Raw genomic sequence first — 18,731 nt, 5'->3', positions numbered from 1 at the left:
GCGAACCAACCTGCTAAGCTGCCACGTTTTATCAGATGTAACAGCTGGCATTACAGCCCTGCAGCAGCCTTCCTGCCTGTAGCGTCAGATAACCTATGGTCAGTAGTAGCAACTGTTATATAATCATATTCAGTGAGTAAATGTGTTTACATCCTAAGTGGTGTTTATTTCTAGCACAGAACTAATCGAGGTGTTTTCTATGGAAAGTTTCATTTGGGCACTTCTCACTTTTTTCTACTAGAGATAAAAAAACAAAAACAAATTGAGTGAGAACTGAGGAGAAGCAGCTGAAGCTGAAATGAAGGGGGAAAGAAGTGCATTATTTGTGGTTCAGATTGTTCTCAGCAAAAACCTTAGCCTTGGATTCATTTGTCTTCAACAAATTAGTCTAGGACGTGCAGTGCCGTAGGAACAGAAGATGTTCTCATGTTGATGTTTGGTATCAGAGTCTCCCCCGGCACCAGGCTTGGACTTGGCCATGACCTTTAGCTTTTGCCTCGTCGCGTCTTCTGTGTGTAGGTTGAGCACGCAGAAGTCCTCTGGCAACTGACTGCGTCATAGCATGAATGCAATACTCAGAAAGAAAGATTCTTTCTTTCTTAACTGTAGACGCTCGCACCTCTTATTAACAGTCATTCTACTGTGAGTTCTAACAGCTAACCAAGCTCATGACATTACTATTGCTGTGATATCTGATCCATATGCAGACAGAGGGTGCTCTAAGGCAGACCCCTGCAGACAGTACATCGCTCGCTGAAATGGGGTTGGGTTTAAATATATGTCCAAGCGTGTGTCTTTGAGTAATTGAGAAGACAAGAGAACGAGACAAAGTGGTGCCCGATGTGCGCGTACGTGCTGGTGTGTGTGTCCTGTGTGACTGAGATCAAGCGAGTTTAAGGATGAGTGTGTTAAGACGTCCCTGATATATGCTTCATTACTATGCACATTCAAAATGTGTACAACCGAAAGAATGTAAAAATGCATCTGCGTACCTATATGTGTGCGTTAACCCGTGTACTCGTGAGTCTATGTGTACACATGAGTGCATTTGTTTTCAGAGTCATATTAAATTCATGAGGCAGTATCACCATTTCCCCTGAGTGACTCAGAGATGTCTAGCAGCCAAACACTCCCACCTTTAGTTTAAAATAATTGATCCCTTCCCCCTGTGGCAATCATTTATACAAACACTACTATTGCTGCAAAGAGTGCATATTTGACTGAGTGCGGTCTATTTATCATTCCTAATAATGCACAATCTTATGTGATTGTCTAACAATGCCGAATATTCTACCAAAATATATTATGAGGGTGTAAATAAAGCTAAAATTTTTGGAAAATAAGACGTCTGCATTCATGCTAGCAACTAAATGGCGATATTAGCATACTGACATACAATCTAGAATTTTTTTGCCGATGTGTGGCATTTATAACAGCAAATAAATTATAATGAAAAAAATACATTGATAAAGAAGAAACAGGTGAAACACCCTTCAAACATCTTGTTGAAGTGGCATAGTTTGTCCACCAGAGGGCACTCTGCATGCCACAAACACAGCAAACCAGCTGATCCAAACAGAGTCTTTGTGTAAACTAGTAATCCAGTAATCCACGACTTGTACATTAAAACAGGATTATTTGTAAACTGCATTGTCATTACATGTCAAATTTTCCTAGTAAGCACTTATAAATCTACAGATACCAAATATTAGGAAAGTCTGTTTATGTTTCATTTGTGAAATAAAAGTTCTAAATCACCAAATATTGATCCAGCTCTAATAAAATTCCACCGCAGGATTTGATTTGATTCGATTTGAATCATGGCAGTGTTTTTACATGGGCCAATTTTTTTGGGGGGGGGGCTTCTGGTGAGGCCAGCAAACACTCTGGCAATGAATTCCTGTATCCTGTATCTATTAGAATGGAAGCTTGTTTCCACCACTAAAAACCATTTTTTGCCTTGTGTTATCGTCTCAAATTTTGACTATTGTTGGTTATTGTTTATATATTGTTGTTGGTTCTGGTGACAACCCTTCCATACCCTAGTCAGAGTTTCTGAATGCTAATATGAGAGAAAAAAAATCTTAAAACTAGAAAAACTAAATTAACATCTGACAATAAACAATGGTTTCACGCTTGAATTTCAACAAATCTAGTTCCACCTGTGCTTTATGTTTATCTGCATGCAGCTAAAGCTCATTCAAATGTTATTAATCAATACATATCAAATAACAAGCTGGCTGTGAATGCAAACAAGGAAGCTTCTGGTACCAAAGGTCTCATGGCTTGCCTATAGATTCTGCATATTCATGTGCAGATTTATTGAGATCAGTCTACACTGTACACTAATGAACCAACTGCAATCCCAGAAGCTGTAATATTGCTCCTGGCGTGAACCACTAAGGAGATATATGGGGAAACACACGGAAGTGTATTATAACAGATGGAATTTCCTCGACACGTCTGGTCTGGCTGTTTAGTAGGTTTATTTTAAAAGAGGGGAATGTGTGAAACACAAACCACAACATGCAAAACATGAAAAGAAGCTCGTACCTGGGGACACCATCACTGCTCTGTGTGTCTACTCTATTACCCATCCAGACATGCATACCTAAAGACAGATCCCAGAAGGCAGGGGGCCAAGATGATAAATGCCATCAACTGTCATCCTGCAGTGCAGTGTGGATGGAAACTAGGAGAGGCCACCGAGTACTAAGATGCAATCTGACAAGGCCAGCATCACCTTGAACTCCATCTGAATTTCTCCAACCAATCCAGTGTCCTTAAACCATGTTTAAGGATACTATCGCACCACTACTGTGCTGAACCTCGGCTAAGGTTTTTCTTTCCTGTTTTCTGCAACTTCCCACTAACAAGCAGAAATGTCTTATGTGCACATTTATAAACAATTGCATTTGCATGCATGCATATTCAAATAGCAGGATGTTGTGGTGACAGTAATAATTGGTAGGCACAAACAGACTTCTGGGGAAGTTTTTTGCAAATTTATGACAGGAGAAAGATTATAATGCTGTTTTCTGTCCTCATCAAATCTTATCTTTCACTATCTTCTAATTCCTGCTCTATTATTTCTCCCATTCCGCTCTCATCTTCTGTTTTCTTTTTCCTTCAGTGGTCTTTGTGAATAGCTCTATTGTTGCTTTCAAGGTTACACGCTCATGTAAACTCTCTGTTTGCGCCCTTATTGTTGCATCTCTGCCTTTTATGTGCCCATACCATGCATAATTGAATGTATGCACGGAAATCAAATTTCCAGGCCTTTGTTGTAGCTTCAGCTCCGTTCATTTCCCCCCTCTCCATGTAGATGCTGCTTGCCGGTATATTGCACATGTACTTCATTTCTTAGTGGCAGTGTCAAAAACAGAGATGTATATGCTGACACAATTTAGTCGGCAACGGTGTTCTCACAGTTATAACTCTGAACAAGTCTATTACTTGGGGCACATTTTTACCAAATGGGTAACTGATGACTTTCCTGTTTTTAAATTCTCAAATGACTTTTATCAGCTCACCTCATAATTATATAAACAACTATTTGATCCCCTGGCGAGTTTCTAAGTTTGCTCACTCAAGCTTCGAGTTGAGCAAACTTAGCAATCAAGAAACTGAAAGGATTTAGAAAGTTTCTGGAAAGAGTAGTGGACCAAAATCCTTCACGAGATGAGTTCAAACCTGGTGACCAACTACAAGAAAAATCTTCCCGCTGTTCTTGCCATCGAGGTTTCTTCCACCAAGTACTAGGTGATGTTTTCCTTACTTACAAATTCAGCAGGAGATCAATTATTTCCCCAACTGTATACAGTATGAGGCCTCAGTCACATAATCCTAGAGACCAGTCTGCGACTCTGTGGCAACCTCTGACTGCTACGGCTGGGCTCGGAGTACCAGCTGGTCTTCAAAATAACCATTGAGTGGTTGTGAAACTTGAAAATTTGAGAATGTATAAAAGCTCCCCCTTTTAAAATGTGTTGGTTGTAGTAATAAGGCACAACTTTAACACTTTTTCCAAGTTTCACCATTTGATGGTTAGTTAACATGTCTTGCAGAAACCATGCAAATCCCCTAGAGACTAAAGCAATTGCAAACAAGCAAAAAATTGGGACCCTTTAACGGTCAAAACCTCTAGAACAAGTTTGTTTATGCATCTATGGATTCTGTCCGGAAATGTGATTTCATCTGGTCACATTTTCGCACGATCTGATGCTGAGCAGAATGTTGGAGATTTCTATATTTTCCAAAAGGTTGCTCAGTCAAGTGGTAGAGCCAGACTGCTCAAAACCTCTAACAAGCCTCTTTAAATCCAAATGAACTCATGCATGTTGAAGTGTAAAAGCCAAGGGTTAGTGCAAGTAATCAGGATGGTAAAGTGACTGATGGATATAGTTTCTCCCTGACCTTTGAACTGCATCAAAATTTGACGAGAACTTGACACAGGCTAGAAGTTCGTCTGTCTGCCGGATGCATTGTGTTGGCTCGTTTGTACATGGTTATATTTCAGCTTTTTCCATATCTGTCATTGAGTACTTGCGCAGGCTTGTGGCAGCAATAGCTTTTCATTCATCATTCTCAGTTTCTCACACACATGCCGGCCTCAGATACGTTGATGCGGCTGGATGTCTGTATCAGCGCGTGCCACTTACAGCGTCCACCGGGCAGGTGAAAGAGAAGTGCAGGGGAAATGTCTTTCCTCACATTTTCACCACGTCGCAGTTCAGTACACGCTGTTCCAGCCCTGGCCAGAACCAACCCTAAAAATAACTAAGAGAGGACAAGAAACCTCTCTTTTCCTTTCCGCTCCTTTTCTCTGACATTTGTCTTGCATCAAATGACAGAAGATCTGCTGCAGAACGAGCACAGTCGAGATCAGGGTGGAGGGGACAAAAAGGAGCATTTTACACAGTCATGTGCCTGCTTGGGACGAAACCTGTCTTTGTTTTTATTTAAAAGATACTGCATTATGAGAGGCTGCGAGCAATTCCCAGACAGGGCTAGGTGAAGAAGCTGTCACCCAGCATCACCTCGATAATATCTTATAGCGAAAACGATGAGCTGTTGTTTGAGCAGCATTTCTAACTGGAAGCATCCATCTCTACAGTCACAGGAACCCCTGTGGATTTGTTTCCACCTTCTCTGCCTGTTCATCCATCGTGTCACACACTTCCTCCTTTTCCTCCTGCGGATCTCAGATCAAAGCTTCTTTTCTCTTTGTGTTCAGATGCACTCTGGGGAACCTGGATTGATTGAATGTGTCTGGAGGGTATTGAGTTGGTTCTGTGCTGCCCGTGTCCTGCGCGCTTTCTCTCCCATATCTCCACTGCAAGCTTTTCTTCTGGGCAGGAGCACATCATAATTCTATTAACGGTGGCTCGGTAGATTATCAATTTTCCCAGATTAGCCAGAGCTAAATACACACTTGAAAGGATCAGAGGAGAAGGGGTATGGATGTAATGGTATGTGTGAAACCATGCCACCTATAGAGACAGGCACTGGGATGATGCATATAAACATGTGCTTTCCACCTTCTGCACAGACGCACGCTTGCGAGAACGCTTTTATGTTGTGTAAGCTGCTTTATAATGCCAAAGCCCCTTATCTCTGTGCTTATGTAATTAGGCTGGTAAAACAAAGCCCATAGTAATTAATCATAATATCCCTGACGATACAGTATGTTACTGTCACCTCTGCTCCCGCTGCTTTACATAGCTCTCCCCGCGAGAATGAAACCATTTGGAGACAACTGCTCTTCTCACTACTGAGTTCGTCAGTCACATCCCTCTGAGTCACCAGAAAGATTAATTCTAGTGCGTTTTAGTTCTCCTCCAGCACTTTATAACAAAACTCCTTTAACACAGGAGAAATAGAGAAAATGATTTTCTGTTACTTCAGTTCATAAGATACTGTGCAAAAGTTTTGAGCTACCCATCATTTCTTTATATTTTCTTAGGGAAATGTGAAATGGGTCCAGTGATGTATAAACATAAATGGAAGAATATAAGGCAAAGAAATTCAAAACAAACAGTTTAACAATTCTAATGAGCTTGAAAGTCAGTATTTGGTTATCTCTTTAACAAAGCTTCAATAATGTTAAAGTCTGGGCTCTGGGGAGGCCTGTCCACAACTAAAAGTGATCCATTATGTGCTTTTTCTAGCCATGTGTGCTTTTACTGCATTGGCAGGGTGTTCGGGATCATTTTCCTGCTGAGAAATGAAGCCAATCAGAAGCGTTTCAGATAGTATTACATGGTAGATCAGAATGTGCTTATATTTAATAATTCCATCAGTTTTGACAGAACCTTCACCATGTTTTACAGGTGGGTGTAAACTCATTGTTTCACTCCACTCTGGATTTCATCACTCCAGAAAACCTGTTGCCACTGATTTTGAGACCAGTTCTTGTATAATTTGGCACACTTCAGCTTTTTCTCTCTGTTTACCTTCCTTAACACTGGCTTTTTGACAGCTAACCATCCACTAAAACAATTTATGAGCTATGCTAAGTTTATGCAATAGTGGTTTATTACTTGAGTTAGGTGTTTTTCCTTTTTGCTTTAGAGTTCTTGTTTTAGTTGGGTGTTATGTGGCTTGACAAAAAAACCAAAACAAAACAGTTCTTTATAAAATGGTCAGATACAAGAACTGGAAGCAAAATGGGTGGAAAAAGCAGCTAATGTCTAAAGAAAAGCTTTAAAAGACCTTCTGAAAAGCTGGAGAACAATTTCTCAGGACCACTTAAAATTTATAATAAAGCCTGGCTCCTTGGAAGAAAATTCAATGAAGTAAGGGTTGACTCAAGACTTTTGCACAGCACTGTATAGATGGAAATTACTGAGTGCATGTAACTTCCCATAAGCTCCCAGAGAGCTTCAGTGTTTCAGCCGCGGCAGCATGCAGTGTTGGCTTCTACTTTTTTAAGACGGCTTTTAGATTTATGTGTGTATCATTCTGTGTGCATGCACATGAAAGTCAATGCCAAGGATTATAGTTGCAGAGAAGCACAGTCTCTGACTTGTGTAAGTGTGGTTAAGCTTTCCTGACACGTGCACACTCTCCTGGACTCAGGCGCACAAGGTCCAAAGCTAGATTTATCCCTTCCACTATATTCAGCTTAGGTGCCCTCCTTCACCTCTGAACTGGGATCAGTGTCAAGTCGGTCAGCTCAGCTTGCCGGCAGACATTCAAACGGTCAGGGATCAGCACTAAACAGAGGCAGTAATGGGCATATGGGTGTGTAGCCGAGGGTGTGAGGAGTGCTGATGGATGGGCAGAGAGAGAGAGAACTACAGACGTCATTACACACGTGATTCACATATTGTTAGTAGGCTGCAGGGAGAAAAAGAAAAACCTGATGATTGCACTCAGAATTAATCCTGCTGAGTAAAACTCTGTGTTAGAGAAGATGAAAATACACGCAGCAGATTTTATGTGCTTTGTGCTTTTCCTTTGCATCTAAGCAAATGTTTTCTTAATTTGAATGACGGCTGAGTGGGCAGGATGTGGGATGGGAGGACTGAAAGTTTGACTTTTGGGCAAGTTGGAGGTGGATATGAAGTGGGTATGAATGCCCTGAGGTCAGCACCAAAACAATTACTAATATAATCAGCATGCACCGATAGGAGAAAAATGAAATAATAAAATGTTGAAACGCTCTTTCAAGAAGTCTAATGTGAATTCAACACTGGTGTTTTTCAGTTGCTTTGAAGAAAAAAGGGACCTTGATCTCACCTTTTAGAAGTTAAAAGTAAAAAAGATTTAAGGTGGTTGGCTTGGCAAATTTGCATTTAAATGATCATGCTATCTGTTATGTGAGCCCTGCCATATCAAGGAAACATGTAGGCCATTTTTGGAAATGAATCTCCTCCAGCTAAACAGTCATCTAAAATTCAGAATAAGACGTGAAATAATATCTGACACATTGATACAGATCTAGCAAATTCATTTTTACATATTCTTAAAGACTCGATCAAAATAGCTACGTCTTTGGTGAACAGTAGATGGATCAACTCGGGCGGGGCTGAGATAGGTTTTGGTCACCCGACCGGAGATATCGCTAGCTCCGGGACGTCGGGCTAGCGATTTTGCGAGCCCTGAACTGAAGGCCCAGATAAATCTCTTTTCCCTATTTCTTAAGAATATGATTTCAGACACCGTTCATCTGTAGTGTTTTTTTAGCCTTCTTCTTTTGTCTTCTTTTGTCTTCCAGTTACCTCAAATCTTTTAAGGACACACTGCACACCTTGCTGAGATATGCCAAATTTTTGACTAATAGCTCTTTGGGAATCACCAAAAACAAATTATGTGGCTTTCCAACAGGCTGCTAATAACACACTGACTAAAGCATCAATTTAAAACTGGTTCTTTGCTACGTTATCTGCTGTATGTAGACTTAACACTGGTTCATACCTTGACTTGTTTTTTTTATGATATAAACAAATGCAGGATGGCTAAAGACTAGCACTGTAACTTGGCAAGTGAGGGACACTGATAAACTGTATGGGTTCATCACACAGACACAGATACCTGTTACTACTGTAAGTACTTGTAACATACAAACAAAATGCAAAAATGTAACTCCTAAAAACTATTGCATGTAGACCTCTAGAATGTTTAATAGAACACCTACGATTCTTAGGTCTTAACACGATGAATAAAGTTAAAAAGTCCAGTTCAGTGAATCGGCTTAGTGAGGTCATGTCAAGCTAATCACTAGTGACTAAATTCTCCAATCACAAACATCTGTCATGCCCATTGAAATGTATGGCTTTACCTCTCAGAATTATTGAAATGAGTATGTTGCATAAGCATTCATTTTTGCTGTAAAATTGGGTTTTCAGTATAGGAGTCTATTGGGATTGACTTGCTTTTGGAGTCGGTCTTGAGTGTACATTTGAGGAAGTGCAGTTTTTGGTGCCTCCCCATTGGCCTAAGGTTTCAGCCCTTGAAGTTGTTTCTTTGGCAATTCTAAGGATTTAGTATGTATTTAGCATGCTAGCATTGGATACTGTCATTAATAGACATATTTAGCAGCATATCATACTTATGTGATTATTATGTTTTTATTTAGTGGTGTACAGAATTCCAAGTACATTATAGTAATAAGGTGACAGCGTGGTGATAGCATGTATCCTGAAGAAGCTGAACTACCTCTGCAACCTAAAAGGGCTGATGGTAGCGTCTAATGCTAGCAGGAGTGACTAGGCTACTAGCAAAAGGCAAAGCTACAGAAAAATCAGTCAGGACTAACATAAAGAGAGCAATGGTCTGTGAAAACCACTTATTAAACCTTTACTTTTTGGAGGTTCTCCACTCTGCCTAATGTAACTTTTAATTTATACGAAAGAAGGTGAAACTGATTCACAAAGGTTTCTGCTTCCTAACTGGACATAATGATATCCCTGAAGTTTAACTGACTTTGTGTTTATTGTGTGATAATCAAGTGCACCCTTAATATAGTTTTGGAAATTCTTTTTCACAACAGTTTTTAACCCAGTTAACTACATCAGTGAATCCCATCTCAGTCATAGCATTTTATGTGTGCGATGACAGACCAAAGATTCATATAGCAATATTGCAAGCATGGATGGACCTGATTTCATAAATCCCCACTGTTTGCATTTACACCTGTACTGAGTGCCTGGTTTGGCTGTTGGGTACTGTACATTATGAAAATGACAAATGGCACAGATGACAGCTTCAGAGCAGGGATAAATCACTGTGGGCTCCTATTTTTGCTGAGCTTTGTGTGCCATCCCCTCCCTCTCTGCTTCATTTTGTGTTTATTACTCAAAGAGATGAATTCATACTGTACATTGCCACCAGCTCGGCACTAACCACAGGCAAGAACACAAAAAGAAATCGCAGTTGATTATTAGTTTAGGATTAGGGCTACGTTAAAGCGTTATGTTGAAGACGCTCACAGTTATGCTAATGATCTCTAAATGAGTATCTAACTATCTATTTGAAAAGTATCTAATTAGCCCAGCAGAATGATACAACTGCCTTTCAGTCAAAAGCCCTGCTGTTTCTTGGACGGCAGCAAAGTAATTTCTCTTGTTTAACCAATGCTTGTCAGATTGTCTGGCAACTGTGTGGCTTTCCTGGCAGAATTACAGACAAAACCACACATATATGATAGTGGGAGAGCGCAGTAGTGCACATGAGCAAGCAGGCAGCTTGACAATGAGCGAAGCAGACAGATTGTGTGAGAATGGATAAAGAAGAAAGAATGAAGAATTTCAAACAATGCAAGAGAAAAATACTGTTGGGTACAGAGAGTGAGAGACGGAGAGGGAGTCAGCTCGCGCGCCAGCTGTCACAGATGTCCACATTTTTGCTCCCCCCCCCCTCCAGATCAGTGACAGAGTCCAAATGTAAATGCCACTATCGCTGACTTGATAGCAGCGTCAGATGTCATGTCAGCCGTGTCACGCTGAGTGACACTTTGGTATAGGCGGATCCCATTTCAGTGGGAGACAATGATACAATTGGTATCAACCCCAACAGCTTGTAAAGAGCCGAGAGCTGCAGAAACATTTTTTGAGTGGGTGTGAGTGTGGGTGTACACATGCATTTCAGTCTGTTTGTCTGCTTGCATTTGTTTGTGACAATGGACAAGTACATTCCTCTTTGTGTCTCCTTCTATCTCTTAACTGTTTGTCTGAAACTCGGATTGTCGGTACTTTTTTGTGAATGCAAATGTTTTTTTTAAAGAAGCAGATTTTATGGTCGAATGGCCTTCATAAACTTGTAAGACAAAACAGCTCACAATATTGTGCCATAAGTTGTTCCTGTAAAACTCTCTGCTCTTTCTTCTTTTCTCTCAGTTTGCTGTTTCGTGGTCCACAAACGGTGCCATGAGTTTGTCAGCTTCTCGTGTCCCGGAGCCGACAAGGGTCCCGATACAGATGTAAGTGAATGCTTTGCATGACTCCAGGTTTTTCTATGCATACACCTGAGTGCATCTATCTGCACTCCCAGTCAAATAATATATATAGCATATGTAGTAAGTTCTATGACGTTTCACAGCTCAGTGTGATTCTGTGTGTAAACACTGAAGTAGGAATTAATTACAGGATTTATCCACTATATTTAGAGTCTCCACAGAAAGTGTAATGAAGAGAGTCCACAAGAGTAAAGCATGAAAATACATGATGAGTAACTTAGCCCAGCATAAATTAACATTTCCTTCTATAATGATGTGTTCACAAAACATCTGCTGAAATAGCAATGGGTGATATAACCTTTACCACACTATTTTTGTTAGTTTTTCTGTGGGATTATATAACTGCAAAAAATGAACAAATTAAAAGCAATATTAAATCTAACCCTGATTCAATCGTTTCTCACTCTATTTACAACCAAAGCGAACATCTTCAGAAAACAGCAATAAGGAAAAAATGCTGTAGGCCTAATGTAGGTAAATTAGTATATACAATGTGGTTCTGTCTCATAGTTGTTTAAATGATCAACATTTACCTGTCTGTAGCGTAGCTGTTAGGATGTATTTAATGTAGGATTTGATGGATTTATTGGATGTGATGATGAAGCTGTCAGATATAAAAAGATAATAAAACCTCTCTCATGTGTTTTAAAATCTTTAAAGACACTTTTAGACAACATTATGTCAAAAATATCGTACTAGTACATGCCAATGTGACAAAATTGTCAAGTTTGTGCCTGTGCATGCTTTTGGCTGATAAACTTGACCATATTGAGAAAAGTATCAAAAACAGAGGTGGTGGATGTTGCTAGTTTGCTGGAAATGGGTCATTTTAGCTTGTTGCTAGGTAGTTGCTAGGGACACATATAATTGAACTTTTATGGATATAAATGAGATTTTTTTTGTCTTGAAATAAAGATATTATAGATGCATAAAGGCCAAACCCAGGTCATTTTGGCCTATTACTCGGTGGTTGCCAGGCAACGCTGTGACATCCTAATATGGCAGGCATAATTCAGCTTTTGTGGATATAAATTAGATGGTACTGTATGAAACAAAAATCATCTGATGTTTTTGCAAGGTGTTATACGTGCGTAAATGCTAAAAGCAGCTCATTTTATGCCGTTGCTAGGCAACATGATGTGTCGCAATGTAGATAAGAACCTTCAGGTGCCTGAGATGTACCTGCCAAATTTGGATGCTCAGCTCCTGACGGTTTGGGAGGAGTTCACGGACGAACAGACAGACAGAGAGATTTCTTGTATTGTAAGATCACTGTATTGATTTTACAATAGTGACTATATTGAGTCATTCATCTATTTGTAGTATAAAACATGTGAGGCACTTTTTGTTTGTTTTTTGCATCTACACATCAGGTGTGATAACATTATCCCTCATTGGTCATCTTTTATTCCTCAAACTGCATGTGACGCTGTCTGGTTCAGGGTGGTGTTGGAACAAAGGTCCCTCGGGGTACAGCATCCTTGTCAGGGGTGCACGTGCGACCCTGCTGTAACAGTTGAACCTCAGCCTCCCCTTTCCGCCGGCCATGATGCGATCTGTCCTTGGTTAGATAAGAGGTGGGGGTCAAGCACGGCCACACCGCCCGCTGCAAGAAAAACACTGTAAACTCCCCATCCTGTCAAACCAGCTCTTCATCTCCAGCTCTTCATCTTCTTTAAGTGGGCAAACATAATACTCCAATTGGGCTCTGGTGTTCTCACATTTCAGCTTCACCAGACTGAAAGAACTGCTAATGAATGCTCCCTCGCAAAGCCGATTAGAAGACTAGGCGCACTCTCACGCTAATATTCTCTCACAAACTGTAATCAAAAGCTTTGTTTTTAATGACTGCATTGTCTCAAATGCTTGATTAACTGGTGCGACGATACTCTGTGATCAGCACCTCCTCTCGAAGATTTCCGTGTTTTCTTCATTAAATAACATCAAACGCCATTAAAGTGGTTTAAGAAAACATAAACCCAGTACAGTTTGGTGAAAGCGGTTACATCCCAGGCAATCAAGAGAGAAAGAGCACATCTTTAATGCCTGGTGTTGATCAACTTTTTATTAAAGCGGTTACTCTCTGTTGGCTTCTCTTCATCTCGGTTTAACTACTTTAACAGTCATTACTCATTTCTCCCACCTTCTGAGGCCCATTGCTCATTTTCTCTAGCACTCCTGGGCTGTTTCCTTGTTATTCATCCATGTATCTCCTCGAGTCTGCTCTGTCTTCATGCCTAACTATTCCTCTCTATCTTTCTGTGCTTCTGTTATCTCTCCCTCCCTTTCTCTCGCTCTTGCTAACATGTACACCTACATTGCTAGCTTGAAGTGCTCATTGTGAGTTTTGCCATGTTGTTAGCGCCCATTATCCACCGGCTAGCTTTGGCAAACGGTGAATAGGGTCTGAACCTCTTTGAATTTCAGTGATGATACAGGACTTACTCACCGACAGAGCTTTAAAAACCTGCAGAGCACTTCATTTTATTTAATTCCATCAGTTTTTGACACTTTCCTAAATCAGAACAATTTCCATGCATAATAGTAATAAACTAAAGCACCAAGTGGCCAGTTGGTCGGTGGCTTCAGCAAGCGCAGGAAAAAAAAAAATCTCACACCTTCTCCCTAATGAGTATATATGATTTTACCATCATGCACTAATGCATTAAGAAGTATCTGTGTTTAATAGTGACAATGACTCACTAGCACCTGTTAATCCCTCCCTCTCACCATCACTCCACACACTCCCCCATCTCTGCACCTCAGCTTCTGATTCAGCATGTGTGGTGTCAAGGCTCTCTGAGTCTGGCTTCAGGCTTGGAAACACACACACACACACACTCACTGTCACTTTCTCTCTTACTCACACACACACACATATATACACACCCTAAGTCCCTTTTGCACTGTGGGTTGAGAGTGACCCTTGCACCAGCCTCGGCGTGCGAATGGCGTCATCTGTCCAGCAGATGCTTTGATCCACTCGCAGATTGACATGGAGAAGACAGAGAGATGTTCAGATTAGCATGTGAGTGAAAGGCGCCCTCTCTCTCTTTCCTCTTTCTGTTTCTCATTCAGCACACTGAGGCGTAGGCGGTAAATAGTTCTGTATTATCAGTCAAGGATCACTTTGAAACCTGTGAATGAAGGTGACTCATTCACGGAGAAACAATATGGATTTCACAACCAGATTACATTTTCACAATGGGCCCGGATCTTTGACCAGATCAAGTCTTTTTTGTGATTTCACTTGATTTCATTGACAGATGTGGTTGCTGTGTCTGAGGAGATTATTCTGTTTCTCTCCAACCAGCCTTCTGATATTTATTTTAAGAGTCAGCTCTGCCATCTTTTTTTTTCTCAAGCAGTGCTTCACTTTAACTGTGCACAATCAAAGCCTTTTTAATCTTAGTATATATGACATATCCATCTTATCATCACCCCGTCAGTGCAACCATCATCTTTTTCTCTTGGTGAGTTGTATTATCCTTCCCAGAGACTCAGTGGCAGCATGTAACATTATATTTTTCACAACTGATTGGTTACATAACTTTACCTCTTTTTAAAAACAAAACAAAACAGCTGTAAAATATTTAAATTTTTGAAGTTTGTTTTGCTGACTAACAATTAGAAGCATTTTTTTTCTGAAAATCTCCCACACTTATTCCGTTATCTAAAATGCTAGTTTTGTTCCAGTTGACTGACTGTTTGTTTCATCTATAATAAAGTCCATCTCCCAGTTCTGTAAATAAACTTGAGGTAATGTCTGCACAAACAGCTGGATCAAAACTGCCCAAAACACTCTTCTCCCATGCCGTTTCCTAATCTTCTGGGAAAAATCTGACATCATTATCCCGACCAGCTGGATGTTGTCCAGCTTGATGAAATGCGATGATTTATTGACGGATCACTGACTGGACTTACTGCAGTGCTACAGCTGGTAGCACCGTGAATGGTGAAAATTTTTGGTGGTGTAGTTGGTGGCTATAGTCCAACTCAGTATCACATTAGAATGTGTAAGAGCCATTAATGTCTCTACTGTGATGTGCTTTTATTTTTTACTAGCTTTGATGTCATGTGAGAGTTAAATTTCTTTTTCTTTCCTGCCTCAAGCGAATGCTAAAGACAGATTTGCAGGAATGCAATGCGTTTGTGTCTGTTTGTGTCTGTTTTTACCTGCAGACAGCTTCGTAGTGTGTTGTCTACATGTTGTAGTGGTTTATTGTCACCAGGGGGCAGTGTCACAAACAACAAGTCTCTTGCTTCTGCAGTTGCTGGTCATTTTTTTAAAAGTTTTTTTTTTAACATTTCTCCCATTTGTTTTTAACTCCACTGTCATCCTTTTAATTCTCTAGACCACTTTTCAACCAATCAGCATTCCTCCTATGCACGATGTCATTTACTTTGAGCTACGTGCTGTTGGTTTTTATGGGAGGACTGCAAACAGGCACGTGTATGGCAGCATTTGCAAATAAAGACCCTGCCATGCTTGAAGTTTGCAGACTCTGGCTGTGATGGGAATGTGCATGGACTGGTAAACTGGTTGTGACACTGGATGAATCTTAGCCAGCCACCAGAACTACAGAAGGCTGACTGGGGAGAACATTAAACAGTGGGGTAAAGCAAATTAATTCATTAATCTCATTCATCTCCACCAGTTCTGTATAGTGTACGTGCACAGCTTTTTGGCCTAAAGTATGTTGCCACTGTGATGCATTCATGAGACTTTTACAATTCCCACACTCAGAAAGTATCTATGTAAACCAGTAAGGCCAACTTGTACCCTCTGCTCCCCATTACAGCAGCCATCAGTGCTCGGGCTTGTTGACATTCTGACTCTGCCGAAATCTACACTGTGAGTGAGAGCTATTAGCCACTGGCTCTGGTGAAAATGAGGATGTTGTCGAAGAAAGCTGAGAGAGAGAAAAGTAATTGTAAGTATGAATTTGCTAGTGAGATCACCACAAGCTCGGTAGTTCTCAAGAAAGAAAAGTGCTTTGTGGATGAGCTAAAACAAGACATTGAGAGGGCTGTGTGTCAGTCAGAATACTTATGTGTGTGCGGGAGACTTGAGCTAATTAATCAACCTGCACACATGACTGTGTGGCACTGAAAGTACACTTAACTTTCTCTGCCTTGGTGTGTGTGAGTGTCTGCTTATTATGCCACAAGAGGTGGATGTAATATCACAAGCACCTGTAGGCAATTCAGCACAAGAAGCGTGTAGTAAATACTAACTGAGGAGTTCATCGTTTTCAGTTTTTGTTGAGACTCTGCAAGTGAAGCATCCATTACTTTAAGTTCATTTAATGTGTTGAAAAGAAAGAAGAGGCATGAGGTGAAATTTAAACTGGAATCATAACTGTGAGTTTCTAATCTGTTTCATTTGATTCTTTTTAAGAGTTCAGTTTTCCCCTCGATCCATTATTCATCTGGTCATGTTTCGGCTGTGTGGCAGGTGGAGGATGGAACCGTATGCAGGACTCCAGAGGGAGAACGTAAACTCAAAAAGGCCACTTTTATTGCTATACTCTTAAACTTGAACATGCAAAAATACAATAACACAAGAAACTCGAAACCTCAGAGAGAGTACAGCGGTGACACGGACCACACAAGGTGAGAGGGAACACAGCACAGTAAACATGACCAAGAAATGACCAACATTTCGTTCTGGCTTGGTTTTCATCGCATTAGGTGTGACCTTTTGGTCACAAAAATAACACCAACTGTCCTGGTGTTTGTGACACAGGTGCGTGTGTGTGAGGTTTAACCCTTTCTTGTTAACTGATTACAAAACAGCACATCTAAGTCAGTGTTTTTGGAGTTCTGCAAAAGCAATGTGCCAAGTAGCGTAACAGTTTTTGGTAGTGCAATGGGTAAATACGGAGGGTTCTATACATACACTTCAACACTGATGTTGATGACATGACTGTAAGTGCAAAATCACTCACTGCATGCTGAATACCCCCGGAGGTGCTTATGTTGTTAATGTTGCATATATTTGTGCTGGAAAAAAGCCCCAATGTGGCGGGCTTTTTTTTTTTTTTTTTTAATTGGCTGGAGGAGAGTACCTGTAGACTGTCATCTGCTTACTGCCTACCTGTATGGAGGAAAAGAGCCAGGGCATCACGACTCAGATGAAAAGAGTTGAGTTTCTGCATGTTTCTGCATCACTTTGACACATTGACAGTTGGTGAGCTAAAACATGGCAAATCCCCTGTTCCTTCCATCTCCTCCCAATGCTGTTGGCAGCTGTGACAGCTGACTGCTTGGGTTTTTTTTTTTTTTTTTACCCTGAAAAGTTGCAGTCTCTGTCCTCATACAGTTAGTGTAGTAGCCCAGTTACTCTCGATATCTGTGTTCCCTTTATTCCCTTTTACTGTTACTTACTTAAATTTAACATTGTCCTTTAATTCACTTTCAAACTCCTGATGTTTTCAGATTTCTTTCTAGCTGCTATACATCACATACATGCCAAAGTGCTTTGCTATAGCATTAGGCTCGTCTGCCATAGAATACAGTAGCCTACATTTTAGCAGTGTGTCGCCCCATTAGTCTCCCAGCTTCGAGCCATTACCTTCCCATCAACTCAGCTTTGATCTGCAGCAACAGCTGTGTAAGCTAGCCTAACACGCTCGCAACAGAACGTGGCTTACACAATATCAAATCCCTCTACATGTTAATGCTGAAATGCACAGAGAGCAGATTACAGCTTAGAGAGCCGAGCCTCACTCGGTGCGTCAACACGTGCTGCAGAGTTCAGCCCAAGAGCGGGAAAAGATGATGAATTAACTTGACATATACTCTGTGCAGTATGTAAGGGAGGAAGGTCAAAAAATGAATCTCTGCTGTGTGTCATTAACTCAGCGGAACAGATCGCCTCTTATATTACTGACATCGTGATTATGCAAGGCCATGACACCGAGGGACACGAGGCTGCTCTCAGTCAAAAATCACAATCTGCGTGTTAAGTAGTAAGCAACCTTACTTTAGGCTGAACAGATGTCCCGCACTGAGACAGCCTCTGGTAATTCCACACAGATTGCTCTCAAAGAGAAACCATGTGGAAAAACATTTTTCTACTTTCTGTTTTATTATTATGATTAAACCAGATTTGTTGATTTGTTTTTGGGTTTTTAGCAGGTTTATTGTTCTGTGTCAAACGATACAAATTAAATTTATGCTATTGAGAATGTTAGGTATGTTATTATTGCTGAACATATTAGCACATGCATACAAATTTAGAAGATTTTAGTCAAAAATATTCCTTTTATTTGTAGAGACCCTCATGGGAATAAGCATGGGAATAACAAATATGTTCAACAGGTGTGTCGATGTGGTCATCAGTGTTATAACTTTGTCCTCCATCTCCCCGTTTAAAAAAATAAAATAAAATAAAATAAAATGTTGCCAGTAAAATGTGAAATATTTACAGCAATCTATTAAATCGTGCATAACAGAGTTTGTACAATTTAAAAAAGCTTGAAAGTCAATATTGGGTATGATCACCGTTGTTCTTCATCACAGCCTGAACTTGCTAAAGCTGCTTTCATGTCAATTCAGGTAGTCTTTAGGAACAGTTGTGTTTATAGTGTGTTTGGGATGTCGTGCTAAAAAAATGAAGCTGTTCCTTTCCAGATGGTATCGCATGATGTGTCAAAATCTCACTGGGCTTTTCTGCATTCATAAGCCCATTAATTTTGAGAAGGCCTCAACACCACTGGTTTAAATGCAGCCCCCAAATCCTCCACCATGTTTTACAGATGGCTGT

General features: G+C 40.5%; 1 protein-coding gene across 3 annotated transcripts in view; it reads left to right on the top strand.

Moving 5' to 3' along the window:
* prkcab (protein kinase C, alpha, b) overlaps nt 1–18,731 on the top strand; it is a 120,437-nt gene that overhangs the window by 28,170 nt on the left and 73,536 nt on the right. For 2 of the 3 annotated variants that reach the window (XM_040051104.1, XM_040051100.1), the window contains exon 3: nt 10,842–10,924. In XM_040051104.1, coding sequence (XP_039907038.1) covers nt 10,842–10,924 — 83 coding nt within the window. Of the gene's footprint in view, nt 1–10,500; nt 10,694–10,841; nt 10,925–18,731 lie in introns of those variants that run through there. The other variant, XM_040051110.1, reaches the window with a different exon arrangement.

This window comes from Simochromis diagramma, unplaced genomic scaffold (genome assembly GCF_900408965.1).
Source record: "Simochromis diagramma unplaced genomic scaffold, fSimDia1.1 OVJJ01000321.1, whole genome shotgun sequence".
Lineage (NCBI taxonomy): Eukaryota > Metazoa > Chordata > Actinopteri > Cichliformes > Cichlidae > Simochromis > Simochromis diagramma.
The sequence above is the reverse complement of the archived record's forward strand: the minus strand, read 5'-3'. Positions and strand labels throughout refer to the sequence as shown.